The 16,392-nt window shown below is 42.2% G+C and overlaps 1 protein-coding gene across 2 annotated transcripts in view; it reads right to left on the bottom strand.

Annotated features, from left to right (window-relative positions):
• Positions 1–16,392, bottom strand: part of TRIM44 (tripartite motif containing 44) — a 105,967-nt gene that overhangs the window by 86,189 nt on the left and 3,386 nt on the right. For both annotated transcript variants that reach the window (XM_063118817.1, XM_063118816.1), the window contains exon 2: positions 2,968–3,045. In XM_063118817.1, the coding sequence (XP_062974887.1) occupies positions 2,968–3,045 (78 nt within the window). The remainder of the gene's footprint in view (positions 1–2,967; positions 3,046–16,392) is intronic.

The raw sequence follows: 16,392 nt of genomic DNA, 5'->3' as shown, positions 1-16,392 counted from the left end.
TCTTATAGCCTACTGTCAAGGCTATGAGCCAGATAGAGTCTAACAGCTATCCACAATTTTTTCCTTTGATACATTGTAAGATGAATGGCAGCCCAAAAGTTTGCACAGGGCTTCATATTATTTAGCATATTCACCAACAGTCCAGAAAGCTAGGTGAGTGGCAAAGTGGGAAAACTTGCAGAGGGAAACTGTTCAAGAAAAACTACAGCACTTTGCCAAGGAATGCAAGTGGGCTTGCAAGAAAAAGTATAAACCATTATATCACTGGTTTATAAAGAAGCATTGATAAATGTGTGACAGAAGTATATTGGGAATTATAATTCTACCCACAATAATAAAATGTGGGGTTTAAATTAGCCTGTCTTTTCAATATACACCTCATCTTTCTTGTACTTTGGTCCATACATGGAAGACAGATTGGTATTGCTATCCTGTTCCTTATTTGCCTCTGGGAAATGTGAGCAGGCCATGCAAAATCTACACTCCTGAATGACTTGATTTTAAGCTAAATTAAATTAAAGTTGAGGAACTTTAATAAATCTGAGGAACTTTTAACAAATTTGAGGGACTTTAATATTATCTAAAAGAAATCAGAACCTGGTGGTCTATAACCTTAACAGATAACAAGCTCCATTAACTAAATAGAATTTGTAGCATTAATTTTATTTATATAATTCAGCCTTGCACATATATGAAAACACACATGCTAGTCCACGAAATTCTATTAATTCTACCTGCCTTATGTATCCATCTAGGCATTATAGGTTGGTCTGGTGATGGTTCCTTGCTTTCAGTGAACTGTTTTTTGTCCAAGGTAAGGCAAAACAAAATTATTATTATTATTATTTATTTATATAGCACCATCAATGTACATGGTGCTGTACAGAGTAAAACAAATAGCAAGACCCTGCCGCATAGGCTTACATTCTAATAAAATCATAATAAAACAATAAGGAGGGGAAGAGAAAGCACCAAACAGGGAGTATAAAAGTCAGAGCAAAATCAAGTTTTAAAAGCTTTAGGAAAAAGAAAAGTTTTTAGCTGAGCTTTAAAAGCTGCGATTGAACTTGTAGTTCTCAAATGTTCTGGAAGAGCGTTCCAGGCGTAAGGGGCAGCCGAAGAAAATGGACGAAGCCGAGCAAGGGAAGTAGAGACCCTTGGGCAGGTGAGAAACATGGCATCAGAGGAGCGAAGAGCACGAGCGGGGCAATAGTGTGAGATGAGAGAGGAAAGATAGAAAGGAGCTAGACAGTGAAAAGCTTTGTAGGTCAACAGGAGAAGTTTATATTGGATTCTGAAGTGAATTGGAAGCCAATGAAGAGATTTCAGAAGTGGAGTAACATGGTCAGAGCGTATCATAACGCCACATTCTCATTATCTCTGGTAAAATATTTGTTTTTCAGAGCACAACCACAAGATGTTGCCAGCACTTGTCTAAAAACCAGAGAACTCATAGTATTCATAAATCTCAAAAATGTGTTTTTATTTGGATGGCTTGATTGTAAACCGCCCAGAGAGCTTCGGCTGTGGGGCGGTATATAAATGTAATAAATAAATAAATAAATAAACATGGTCCTGATCACTCCCGTGTGTGGTGGGCGTGAGAGTGCACTTTACCTCCCTACACACCTGCCCACCTCTGACAACATCCACTCAGGGTGTAATGTTCTATAACGGAGCCTGCACATGCAAAATCTAGCGCATGCGCTATACGTTTCCCAGATAAAATTCACAAACCAACCACATCATTTGAGTATACATGCGCTGGATTTTTTGTGCAAAGATGCTATCTGAACATTATATTCCTGCATGGATTGATGGTTCTCTTAGAGGCATGTTGGGTGGGCAAAATGAAATGCAAATATGCATGCTACATGCAAATATATAAAAATGTTGTCCCGAGGGTACCCAATTATGTCCATATGGACCAAAGTGCAAGAAAGATGAGTGTAAATCTTTGGTACCATAGTACGTAGGTTACAGTTTGGTGTGCCACAACCACTCTCAAATCCCTCTAAGAGGTGGGGAACCTTTGGCCTACATGCCTAATATGGCCCACAGTTCCCTATGAAGACTACATAAGCTTGAACTCCCTCTGCAGGCTCCGACCACTCTCTCCCTGGTGTCAAGGGTGCTGGGGGCATGGGGATGAAGCTGGGAGAGGAATCCCCTAGTCCTCGCTGATATGAGATCAGACAGGATTCTGTTTACATAAGGTGCCACTCCCCTGCCCAAATGACTTTCTGCCCACCTTGCATCATCCTCAATGGTGGAAGGCACTGAGGGGATGAAGCTAGTTCCTGGCCGACTAAAAAAGCACCCACTAGGCACTGCCAAAGTCAGCTTGAGCCCCCCATCTGGCCCATGGAGGTCCCAATGGGGAGCAATTCAGATCCTCACCTAAGGCCTGTTCTTCATCCCTTAGCTACAAAGTAGGTAGGTCCCCACAGAAAAGGAGAACAACAGGTAGAGTGTTGGAATTGGAGATGTGGGCTAAAAGCCTCACTCAGCCATAAACACTAGATTATTGGTTTTATAAAAAACCGATAATAGTTTTTAACCAGTGGGCTAGGTCTCATTACTGGATTGCACTCTGATTAAGGTTCATTACAACACTACCACCACACTAATATATAGTAAAATGTGAAGAAGAGGGTTTTCCAAATGCATGTTTGGATTAAAGTTAGGGATAAATAAATAATAATGAAATTGTTAAAACCACATTAGCGTGCTGTTCAGGAAAAACAGTTACTGATTGTGTTATTTCAAGCCATAAAATAAAAGGAGGAGGGAACTGAGAGAAAAGAGACTACTTATCTCTAGGCACATATGAAGCTTGCTTTTTTTTTTTTGACTGACAGACCTAATTAGGTCTTAATGTAATGTTCCGGTAGTCGTTAGCAAGATTTTTCTCAAGGAGAATGGAAAGGCAAAAAGACAGTAGACATGTTTATTTTATTAACTTACTTTGGGGTCTGCACACTTGAACTTCAACCTTTCCACCATCTCCAGCATGGCCCCCTTCAGGTCCACACGTTCTCTGTTCTGAAAGACAAAGAGGGCAAAGGTCACCCAAGCAAATACAACAAGATTTCCACAAGAAAACCGGAGGGAGGAGGAGCAGTAATCTTTCAGCACTTTCTATTAGCTAAGTTGCTATGAGCCCCTGAATACATTCGCTCATTCTTCTGGGACTGAGGTTAAGCAAGCAGCAGGCTCAACGAAGAAGAAAAGATGTATCTGCCAAGAGCACTGGGGGAACTACTGGAATGAAAATTAAATGCAATTGCACAGGCCAAGTCATTCATTGCCTTTGTCACATGGATCAGCTTCAAGCAGGCTTGAATCCTGCTAGATGCTCAGCATTCTTCACCTCTCACTAAAGTAAAGAATTCAGCGGTTTGCAAGGGGTGACTCAGAACCCTTCAGAATAATGGCCTTGCTGAGAATATGTCGTGCAATGGTGACCTGGCTCCATGTTTCATTTATTTTCAGTAATTGGTATTGGCTGCCCGATAATTTAATCCTGCACTTTTGTGGTTCCATTTGTAAGATGGAGCAGACGGAAAGAACTAATTAAGGAAGTAATCAAGAGTTCACACTTCAAGGAAGACGCAAAACACTAGGCACTTGTGGAATCCCTGGAATATTTGTTTCTTTTGCTTGAACTAGTCCCTCTCCAAGTTTAAACTGCAACTTACACTTAAGAGGATGGGGAAGCCGCAACAGCAAAACAAGTATCTGAGGTAGCCACGCTTGATGAAGCATTTTGTCTTTTTCTACCTGCCTTCTTTGCTGTAACTTCTAGTTTTGATAATACATTTTTCATTGATTGCAATTCATCCATAGCATATGATATTCTGTACTAGACATGGTGACCAGGGCTACGGTGATCTTGCGGTCATGGCTTGTCGTGTCATTCAAACCTGGTGAAGATGAGTTGTTGGCATGGTTAAACAAGCCACTTACAACCCTAGAACAGCCCATGAGTTCTGGGTAGTTTGTTAACCATGTCAACAATGCACCTTTGCTGGATTCGGACAACACAACAAGCCACAGTTGTGGCTTGAATATTTAAACTGGTTGCCTGCATGTAATGTCCACCATAGCTTAAGTAAACCATAGTGGGCTGCTTGATCATGTGAACTGGCATAGTATAATACACTTCTGCAAATTCCTATATTGCTGCTGAGACAGCCATCACTTCTGAACTCTGTTCACATCCCAATCAAGCTACTACACAACATCCATTTCATCAAGGTTGAATGGTCACAAGGTCAGTGATCAACTACTTATACATTCATACAAACACACATATACACAGGGCTGGGCTGTTTCCAATTAATAAACACTTGACAGTTTCAAGCCCAATGAATGTGTCAGCTCTGTTCACTCCACTTTCCATAGGTAAATCAAATTTGCATAAACCTCTTCAGCATTTTTCAACAATAATTCAGGGATTTATTTATTTACCGCATTTCTATTCTGCCCAATAGTCGAATTACTCCTACATATACATTCTCAGGTTTGTACCTGCAGGTTTTGAAAAACTAGCTGTTTCCATTGCCCTGCAGGGCTGTGATTACCAGGTCATATTTAAATGGTCTCCTATGTATTGCTGACCTGTGTGTCATAGCCAATAAAAGTTTAAGAGGTTCAAAATGTGGGAAAACACAAGTCTAAATATTTGGTTATGCAAACTTCTACATTAAGAGCAGTATCCAATGGGGTGCAACTGTTACATAAAGTACGCTGCACTAGCGTAAACTACCCTAGCACAATGCCAATTCCTGGAAAAATTGGCACACCAGCTAATGCTATTGGTGTTTCACTAGAATTATTAATTATTATTATTATTATATTTATTTGTATCCTGCCATTTGCCCAATGCTGGGCCTCAAGGCAGTCTTACAAAGTTTAAAACATACATTGGGAGGGGGGGAACAAAACCATAAACGTTTAAAATACACAACAAAATGATAAGACATTAACATAGATGGAGGGCCAGATTATTCTCCAAAGGCCTGCTGGAACAAAAATGTTTTAGCCTGCTTCCGAAAGCCCATCAAGGAAGGAGCCAGCCTAGCTTCCCCGGGAAGAGAGTTCCAGAGCACTAGAGCAGCCACCGAGAAGGCCCTCTCCCATGTTCCCACCAAGCACGCCTGTGAAGATGGTGGGACTGAAAGAAGGGCTTATCCAGAAGATCTCAAAGCACAGGCAGGCTCATAAGGGAGAATACATTCTTTCAAATAACCTGGACCCGAACTATATAGAGCTTTATAGGTCATAACCAGCACTTTGAATTGTGCCCGGAAACAGACTGGAAGCCAGTGGAGCTGTTTTAACAGGGGAGTTGTATGCTCCCTGTAACCAGCCCCTGTCAACAATCTGGCTGCAGCTCTTTGAACTAGCTGGAGTTTCCGAACACTCTTCAAAGGCAGCCCCACGTAGAGCGCGTTACAGTAATCCAATCGGGATGTAACTAAGGCATGTGTCACCGTGGCCAGGTCCGACACCTTTAACTGTGCAAATGCACTCCTGGCCACTGCTGAAACCTGGGCATCCAGGCTCAGGGCTGAATCCAGAAGTACACCCAAGCTGCGGACCTGTGTCTTCATGGGGAGTGTAACCCCATCCAACACAAGCTGAATCCCTAGCACAAATACTAGCACAATGTAATTTAAGTTAGCAGCTGCGCCTTATTCAATATTATCCTTAGATATTTTAAAAATAAAAATAAGTCATGTTACATAATTCCTGGCTCTGAACTACAAACTGAACTCAATTGGAAGGATTAAATGAGAGGTGGTCTAGGGCATGAGCTGGAAAGCCCTTGATTAAAACCTACTTCCAAAAGTGCTACTTAGCTTTACACAATTCACTATTTTATCAGTCTGTCTTAGACCAAATAAGAATATTGAACTATCTTACAGGGTTGTTGTAAGAATCACTGAGATGTCTGTGAAGCACAATGAATACTTCCCCCTTCTACAGCAGGGGAGAAGGATAAGTAGGGAAAAATAACTTCAATGCTACATAATTCATAAATTACAAATGCACTGAAATAAGAACATGAAATTTTACTGGAAGAAAAGCTGCTTCAAGAAAATTTTACACCCAGACTACACTTGCTCCATTGGCCATGCTAGCTTGGAATGATAGGTATTGTACTCACTCTGGAGGGCATCAGGTTGGGAAAGTCTCTCTCTCTCACACACACACACACACACACACACACACACTTTTCAACCTTTAACTTTATTAACTCTGAATTTGTTTACATAATAAAGGAGGCAATCCAAGATTTAACTGAGCTGGGGTGCGGGCAGATATTTCCTTTTGCCAATGTCACCTGAAAGTAACTGTCCATATAAGCACACAGCAGACATATCTAGGTCGGGCAGAGTTATATGTCAGCACCTTTTCCTTGTGTTTGCAAATATGAGAAGGTCCTGACTAAATAAAATGCACAACTGGCTCCCAGCCAGATTTGTGATCATTACAGTTTTGAGCGTCTTGACTAGTTGCATATGGTGTTCAGGCAAGATGCTCTGGATGCATTTGCAGACTTGTGCAAGGTAGTACATATCTTCTAAATGTTGTATGACAAGACCCTTCGGAGGCAGTAGAAAGATGTGGAAATGAGGTGGTGGAATGATCTGTCTAAGTTCAGACTGTAAATAGAAAATCACATTTTATGAAACATCAGCATGAGACATCAGCACAGCGCAGAGAACTGAGCTAAAACATTTCTTCCTGTTATTTCTTACAGGAATATTCTCTTCCCCATGCCTTATATATGTATTTACATATATATTTCCACTTGGAGGACATCTGGTCCAATCCCCTCTTTCATCAGCTGTAGTATCGTCCAGCCCACATTTCACCATCTTGTCAACAAGGATAGCATGGCAACACAGGTGGACAATGGGGCTTACTCTCAGGTAAGCAGGTACAGGACTGCAGTTTTATTTATTAAATTTTTATCTTGCCTTTCCACCAAATGAAGTTCAAGGTAGCTCTAGAATCTGGGTGCAGCCACCGAGAAGGTCCTGTCTCAAATTCCCACCAAGTGTGCCTCAGACGTTGGCAGACAGACAGAAAAAGAAATGTTCAGTGTTATTACCCATCACACATTATCAACTACGGAGACATTCTTATGAGCCCCAAAATATCCTGAGGAATGGTTCAAATGTTACTTTTCCCAGCTCATATATATATATATATAAAACGCTTAGGGATGTTACCATTTTGCCATGCCCACTTTGCCTTCAGGAATTCTAGAATGGCTTCAGCTGATACAGGTTGCTAAGCAACAGTAACAACGTGTAACATCCTACCCCCTTTCTGCCTCTTCGCTCCCCCCCATGAAGGGGGCAGCACCACGGTCCGGAGCATGAGTGAGGCACAGCCGGGGCCCTTGGTGGCTGGGTGGGAGGCCGCTCGCCTGCTGCGAATGACTAAATAAATAAAATGCAATGATATTTAATTAATAAACTTTAAGATATGCTACAACAGCGTATGTTACTCCGGGTACAGCTAGTGTCTTTATATTGGAATAGGGAAAAGGAGACTCAATCCAGACAAGACGGAGGTACTGTTAGCGGGTGGTTCATCTGTCCGGCGAGGTGATGTTTGCCCTGTCCTGGACGGGGTTGCACTCTCCCTAAAGGATCGGGTCCGTAGTTTGGGGGTGCTCTTGGATCCAGAACTGTCACTTGAGGCACAGGTGAACTCAGTGGCAAAGAGCACCTTTTATCAGCTTAGGTTGATATACCAACTACGCCCTTATTATTATTATTATTTATTTATATAGCACCATCAATGTACATGGTGCTGTACAGATAACACAGTAAATAGCAAGACCCTGCCGCATAGGCTTACAATCTAATAAGTTGTAGTAAACAATAAAGAGGGAAGGAGAATGCAAACAGGCACAGGGAAGTGTAAACAGGCACAGGGTAGGGCAAAACCAACAGTGTAGAGTCAGAACAAACTCAATATTTGAAGGCTATAGGGAAAAGAAAAGTTTTGAGCTGAGTCTTAAAAGCAGTGATTGAGTTTGTAGTTCTCAAGTGTTCTGGAAGAGCGTTCCAGGCGTAAGGGGCAGCAGAAGAAAAAGGACGAAGCCGAGTAAGGGAAGTGGAGGTCCTTGGGCAGGCGAGAAGCATGGCATCGGAGGAGCGGAGAGCCCGAGCGGGGCGATAGTGTGAGATGAGAGAGGAGAGATAGGCAGGAGCTAGGCAGTGAAGAGCTTTGAAGGTCAGTAGGAGAAGTTTATATTGGATTCTGAAGTGAATTGGAAGCCAATGAAGAGATTTCAGAAGTGGAGTGACATGGTCAGAGCGGCGGGCCAAGAAGATGATCTTAGCGGCAGAGTGGTGGACAGAGACCAGCGGACTGATGTGAGCCTAGCTACAGTTATCCATGCTCTGATAACCTCTCGCTTGGATTACTGCAATGCGTTATACGTGGGGCTGCCTTTGAAAACGGTCCGGAAGCTTCAGCTGGTACAAAATAGGGCAGCAAGGTTATTAACAGGGACTGGCTGGCGAGATCACATCACGCCAGTCCTTTTCCAGCTTCACTGGCTGCCAGTCCAGGTCCGGGCCCAATTCAAAGTGCTGGTATTGACATTTAAACCCCTAAACGGTTTGGGGCCAGGTTATCTGAAGGAACGCCTCCTCCCATATGTACCTACCTGGACCTTAAGATCATCTACAGGGGCCCTTCTCCGTGAGCCCCTGCCAAAGGAAGTGAGGCAGGTGGCTACTAGGAGGAGGGCTTTCTCCGCTGTGGCACCCCGGTTGTGGAACGAGCTCCCCAGAGAGGTCCGCCTGGCGCCTACACTGTACTGCTTTCGTCGCCAGCTGAAGACCTTTTTATTCACTCAGTATTTTAACACTTAATTTTAACTTAAATTTAAATTTTACTGTTTTAACTCTGTATTTTAATCTTATATCAACTTTGCTGTGTGGTTTTATCCTGGCTGCGCTTTTTATACTGTATTTCGTAATTGTGTTTTAACCTGTTGGGTGTTTTACTGTGGTTTTAATTTTTGTGAACCGCCCAGAGAGCTTCAGCTATTGGGCGGTATAAAAATGTAATAAATAAATAAATAAAATAAATAAATAAAATAAATAAATGCCAAAGTTGCGAAACTTTAAAAGGATGATGAGATGAGAGCTTGATACACCAAGCTGGCAAAACGTCCCAAAACTTGTTTTCTAGTTCTGTCTGGTATGTGAGTATCAATTCTATCAATATATCTCAAAAATCCCACTTTTTCCATACACAACTCTCTTCAAGAGGTCAACTGAAATAGGCAGCAGTAAAAAAAAAGAAAAAAAAGAAAAAAAACTGTAAAAAGCTGCCAGAAGTTAATAGAAACACAGACACATGCGCATACCTCAACACAGACCAAGTTCTATAAAACACACACAAACAAGAAAGGACAGTTTCTTGTGGGAAGTTACAAGCTTGTGAACCGCCACCCCAGTCTATTTCGGCAACTAGAAAAATCTAATACCATCGCTAAAACACCTCCTACAGTTATGCACACAGCTATGTTTTCTAGGAATAGTCCCAAAGCAAACTGTCCATGCTTGAAAGAAGGCCTAAAATTAGACTTATCAGCTGTGCCTTGGTTTGCAGGGGAAGCACTGCAAAAGCAGCCTATGGCAATGCTGACCTCTCCTTTCCTGTATGTTTCCTGCCTCCACATAAGGAAATGCAGACAAATCCAAAGATGGATAGCAGGCTAAGAACACTTGGCATCATAACTAGGGGTGTGCACGGACCCCCCCAATCCACTTCTCTTCCAGATTCGCAACTTCCGGATTGGGTCCGCTCCACTCTGCTTATGGTCAGCTCCGCTTCGCTGCGGAGCTCCGCTTTTCCTCCCATAGACTTGCATTGAAATCCAAAAACGCCTACAACTTTTTTTCTGTTAACGTTAGAAACCTCAAACTCGTCACCATGATAGCTTATCCATGTATACACATGTATGCCAAGCCTCAAGCAAATCCAAGCATCCCCTGATTTTGGGGGGATTTTTGAAAATTTGACATCCCATTTTCAGAAATGGGATTTACTCTGACATTTTTACAGATAAAAACTTTGAAGCAGGCACCCTCACAGATGCCATCTAGATCCACATTCATAGAAAGTTTCAAGCAAATCTCATCATCCCCTGATTTTTGGCAGGTTTTTTCCCTTTTAACTCACCCCAATTCAAGTCCCATGCTAGAACTCTGTCAATTTTCACGTTCAAAACCTCAAATTAGGCATCATGACACCTGATCCATGTATACACATGCATGTCAAGCCTCAAGCAAATGCAAGCCTCCCCTGATTATTGGGGAATTTTTGAAAATCAGACAACCCAGTATCACAGGGATTTTTAAAGCTGCAGACAGCTCAATGGGCTTTATTCATGGCCATTTCAAAGGAAATCCCAACATGCCATGAATTGGGGAGTAGATAAACATAAATATGAATCTTCTTCCACACTTGAAAAATTGATTTGGAACTTCAAAAAGTCTAAGTGGGTGCAGGAAGGACTTATCCCCTGAGTCAAAGCAAGACACACACAAACGATCCCTGCGAGGCGGGCACAGAGGAGGACAGGCAGCAGTGGGAGCAAGCATGCCAGAGGCTTGTGGGGTTGAACCACAAAGCCCATCATGTAGTACAGCTCCCAGGCACCAGGCGGGCAGAGAGGCAGGCAGAGATATGCCATAGATCTATGGGGAAGTCAGTCCCAGCAGATACCCCAAAACAACAGCACCCAGGCTGAGGCGGGAAGGCAGGCATGGAGCAGACATTTCTGGGGGCACAACGAAGTGAGCCAAGGATTGTTTCAAAGCAAGTAATGCAAACCAACCCTGTGAGGCGGGAGCAGCACAGAGAGATGCCTTTTCTTTTGCATCCCATAACTAGGAGGCTAGGAGGATAAGAGTAAAGCTTTGTGATCCTTGCTTCAGAGCTGATTGACTGCATTGTGATCACAGCCATTATTAAACAACAACAAAATAATAACTTTAATAATAGCAGTACTAATTAATATTAATAGCAATAATAATAACAACAACAACAATAAGGAGTTGAACCACAATGAAAGCCTGCCTGACTTCAGTGAAGAGGAAAAGCCAGGAGAGCTTGGGCTATACTATAGATATAAAACGTAATAAATAAATAAATAAACAAAGGAGGGGTGGAATTAAAAGCAGCAATGTTGCTGAATAAACAACAAAAAGATTTTTTAAAAAAAGGCTATATCTGTCTTTTACCAGTAAGAGGAAAGTGGACGTGCCCAGGGGGAGGGGGATATGCCAATTTGACTGGCCCTAAGTAAGTACCAGGCTTTAAGAAGCTACCTGTCACTTCAACTCATGACAGGCATAGCTTCTCCACTGGTTTATCTTTGGAGGGCTCTGATGACCCTCCAAGGGCAGGAGTGTGTGCACTGGGCACGTCCACATGCCCTAGGGGACCTCATCCCCTTGCACCACATCTATTCAGTTGTTCACCAAGGTTAGGGTGGGTAGCAGTGCTGTGTTTCCTATCTGTTATTTATTTGCTTAGTATATGATTTCAGGTTGTGTTTGTGCGTTTGGTGGGGCTACTGTTTAAAAAAAAACACTGGGAAAAGTCCGTTCAGAGACTAAGAAAGAAAAGTTTCCCAGTGTCCCAAGTTACTAAGTATCCCATTTTACTTATCCCCCCCCTCCAACTTTGGAATTGGAGGATGCTTCATCAGGTGATCATGATTGGGAGTTGAATCTGCCTCTCAGCACTTCAAAAAGGTACCTCTCCTGCTTTTTTTACCCTATTTTTAAAAAAATTATAGCAAGCAAACCGCAGAAAGCAAAGTGCTGAAAATAGGCTCGAAATGACCCCCACCCACGACTCTCTAAGCACAGCGAGTTTCAAATAGCTTGAAAAACAAAAAAGTTATCCACTAATCTTTTCCGCAATGCAATCCTATGGGTGAAAAAATCCAAAATGGCAGGCAGAGTGCTCCGCGAAAAGAGAAGCGATCCGCTTATGGTTGCTTCTCTCCGCCATGCTTCTCCAGCCCCCCGATCCGCTTCTCCTCCGCCTGTAGCAGAGGCGGATCACCCCGATCCGCTTCTGCTTCTCCAATCCGAGGAGAAGCGGATCACACCCCTAATCATAACACATTATACAACTTCCACATAGATGTATTCCTGTACAGTCAATATTGTGCTATTTGTATTTAATAAATATTCAGAAATCATAGGCCAGGTGTAAATCAGACCCAAGCACATCCTGTATGCCCTTGCTTCCTGCCCAGCAGTGTCACCAATTTCAATCATAGTGTAGTAAAAATAGCAACACATGGTCAGTTTGAGAGTTAATCAACTGTCAAATAATCCTACAACAACCTTCCTGGGTTCAGACAACTCAACAAACCATGGCAACTCCTTGCCAAGAACCAACTATTCACGCACCACAACCCCCACCATAGTTTAAATAAGCCACACTGGGTTGCAGTGATTGTACAAACCAGCCCACTATCTCACTATTCAGCTACCACGTCAGCAGCTAGTCTTACTTCTTTGGGGAGGGAATTCCATAACCAGGGTGCAGCCTCAGAAAAGCCCGTGTCTTGTGCGTTCCTTACCTGTAGAGGCCTTACCGCTACAGAGTCAGATTGTTCACGTCAATTTATTAATAATCTATATTATTATCTTCCTCAATACCCTATATGGCGCCTGACAGTAGACAAAATTGCTTAATTACCAAAAAAGATTGTCTATGTTCATTCAAGAAGATTACGCGTAGCTTCGTCCGTGAATCTGGAAAAGTTAATAACCACAAACGTTTTTACTACATAACCTATCTATGCACATATACCCATGTTAATCATTTGTGGCATACTGTGGCCTAGGAGAATAAGAAACTTATTTCCTAAATTACAAAACCTATCCTTCCCCGGTCTTTTTGGAGCAATTTCTATTTGCCTCAGGAGAGCAACGCTGCATATTTAGTCAAATCATTTCATAAGCAATCAGTTTATGCTGCAGTCTTAAACATATATGCGTGTAAGTTCCACAGTAATCAACAGGACAACTGCCCTAGTAAACCTAGTTACAACGACACATTTAAGATGGTTTCTATGCCATTTTAGGACTCCTACAGATATTCATGTTAGCCATTGTTTATACCCTTGCAGTAACATGTATTATCAATATGCTCTTATTACATTTTGCGGCAGTAAACTGGTTGAGTGGGAAACCTATGAACATACTGAACTGCCAATGACCAGTTTAGATGCTCTAACTTTATTTGCTCTCCTCTTCCAAACCTGCCATCCTAATTTGTTATTTTACTTTTGTCGTTATAGTTTCCCTCTATCCCAAAATCTCCATTAATTTCATCCCCTATTTGGAAAAAGAGGTGGAAGGGCTGAGTAAGCTATTTACAACATAATTAAATATAGTAGAATTTTCTTCCCTTCTAGCACTAGGAGACTGATTTAATGCATACACGTTCTGCAAGCCTCAGGAAACCTGGATATGTATTAATAGACTAATATAAATAAGTTTCAACCAAGAAAAACTAGTAGCAAATTACCATCCTAAGAGAATGGACATAACCTATGCAAATACAGCTTTTCTGTATGATATATTCCCACAGTTTTTCTCATAGACTTCTAATGCAATCTCGTAAGTCCCATGTTGGTTTACAGTGGTTGCAGGACAGAGAAAGTTGATCCTGGTAACATGTCAGTCAGCCTGTTTATCACAGGCAGAGAGCTACCGTTGGCTGGGAGAAAAACTAAGTCCAGTTTTATGATTATTATTATTATTATTATTATTATTATTATTTATTTATATAGCACCATCAATGTACATGGTGCTGTACAGATAACACAATAAATAGCAGGATCCTGCCGCGTAGGCTTACAATCTAATAAGTTGTAGTAAACAATAAAGAGGGAAGGAGAATGCGAACAGGCACAGGGAAGTGTAAACAGGCACCGGGTAGGGTTACTCGCAAAGCGCAATCCAAATTATCATGAGTACCTTCCAAACAAGGAAAGACTAAAAGCTTGTGGGACTTTTTAGCTTAAAGGCAACAAAAGGGGAAGGGGAAGGTGTAATATAAACTTATTAAATTATACATGACTTGCTATCACCCAATCAAACTGAATAGCAGTAGATTCAGGACAGATAAAGTTCTTCTTCATACAATACAGAACTCACTGCCACTGGATTTCGTGATGGCTACTATGTAAGATCAGGAGTCACTTCAGGCTTGCAGGACCTATTTTGTTTATTATAGAATCACAAAATCCAGTACAAGTACAAAATAGAGGCTCAGACAGGCAAACAAACTAAATAGTAAGGAATGAGGTGACACATGCTCCATCTACGAATTTGTGATCAGTCATAACCAAGCTCACAAATCCATTCGCACAAAAATACATTCCTCATTTTCGCTCTAGTACTCTTCTTAACAACATAAAAAGCACTCTTGTGGAGTGGGAGATTTTATTTGTGGCTATTGATAGACAGTTGAGGATCAGTAATCCTTGTCAATCTATTGCAAATCAGGATAGAATCAGCCTTGGTTAACCCTCATAGATGACCTACTTAGGGAGAGGGATGGGGGAGTGTGACTCTGTTCATTTCATTTCATTTATAACATTTCTGTACTGTCCAATAGGTGAAGTTCTCTGGACAGTTTACAAAGATTAAAACCATTAAAAATACATTAATCAGAGTGTAAAAACGATTTACCTACAAACATTTAAACAGACAGCACACACACACAGACACATATTTCTAAACAATTTTTAAACAATAAACAGTAAGAAAATCCAGGACCTGATAAAAACCTCATCATATGCTGCCAAATGCCTGAGAGAAGAGGAAGATCTTAACCTGGTGCTGAAAAGATAACAATGTTGTCGCCAGGCAGGTCTTGTTGGGAAGACTGTTCCATAATTGGGGAGCCACCACCAAAAAGGACCTCTCCCTTGTTGCCACCTTCTGAGCTTCCCGCAGAAGGCCATAGATGATGGAAGATTTTATAGGTAAAACCAGTACCTTGAATTGGGCTCAGAAACATACAGGCAGCCAGGGAAGTGGGTCAGAATTGGTGTTATATGTTTGGACCTTCTTGTTCCAGTTATCAATCTGGCCACCACATTTTGCAGGAATGCAGCTTCTGAACTATCGTCAAAGGCAGCCCACCCTGAGTGCATTGCAGTAATCTTACTTGAAGGTTACCAGAACATTGGCAACTGACAGAGGTTCTCTCTGTCTAGATAGGGGCATAGCTGGGCCACCAACCTAAGTTGGTAGAAGGCATTCCATGCCACTGAGGCCACCTGAGCTTCAAATGATAAAGATTGCTGCAGGAGAACCCCCAAGCTAAGCCTGCTCCTTCAGGGGAGTGCTACCCCATCCAAAGCAAGTTGAGCACCCTCCACCCACTAACAGCATCTCAGTCTTGTCTGGATTGGCTTTCAATTTATTAATCCTCATCCAGTCCATTGTTGCATGCATCCAGGCATCGACTTAGCATAGTCCCAGACTCACCTGATGAAGATGAAAAGGAAAAATAGAGCTCCAAATCAGCACACTGATAACAACACACTCCAAAACTCCAGATGACCCCACTCAGCAGTTTCATGTAGATATTGAATAACATAGGGGTACAACACCGACCCTGCAGAATCCCATACAGGAGAATCCATGGGGCCAAGCAATGTTCCCCAAGTACCACCTTGAGCTAACCCTCTAAGTAGGAGCAAAGCCACTGCAATGAAGTACATCACACTCCCAACTCAGACAATCATTCCAGAAGGATACCATTATCAATGGTATCGAAAGCCACTGAGAGATGAAGGAGATCCAAGGTTACACTCCCTGTCTCTCTCCTGACACAGGTCATCATACATACCAGACGACCCAAACCGAGCCCAAATGAAATGGATCTAGATAATCATTCTCATCCAAGAGCGTCTGGAGCTGGTTGGCAACCACCTGCTCAAGGATCTTGCCCAGGAATAGAACATTTGCCACCTAAAATTATTACGATTTTCCAGGTCTTAGAAGGATTTCTTCAGGACTGGTCTCACCACCACCTTTTTCAGGTGGCCCAAGACTACTCTCTCTCTCTCAAGGAGGTATTAATCACCTCCCTGGCCCAGCCAGCTGTTCTCTCCCTGCTGGTTTTATAAGTCAAGAGGGGCAAGGATTCAATATAGAAGTGGTTGCACGAACCTGTCCAAGTACCTTGCCAATGTCCTTGAGCTGTACCCAAGAAACTGGACAAAACTATTTTCTGGACACCTCACCTTATTCACTTGCTGTAACACACTTACTGCTTCTCAATCTCTTCATGGCTTTTTAT

This window comes from Elgaria multicarinata, chromosome 2 (genome assembly GCF_023053635.1).
Source record: "Elgaria multicarinata webbii isolate HBS135686 ecotype San Diego chromosome 2, rElgMul1.1.pri, whole genome shotgun sequence".
NCBI classification, from domain to species: Eukaryota; Metazoa; Chordata; class Lepidosauria; order Squamata; family Anguidae; genus Elgaria; species Elgaria multicarinata.
The sequence above is the reverse complement of the archived record's forward strand: the minus strand, read 5'-3'. Positions and strand labels throughout refer to the sequence as shown.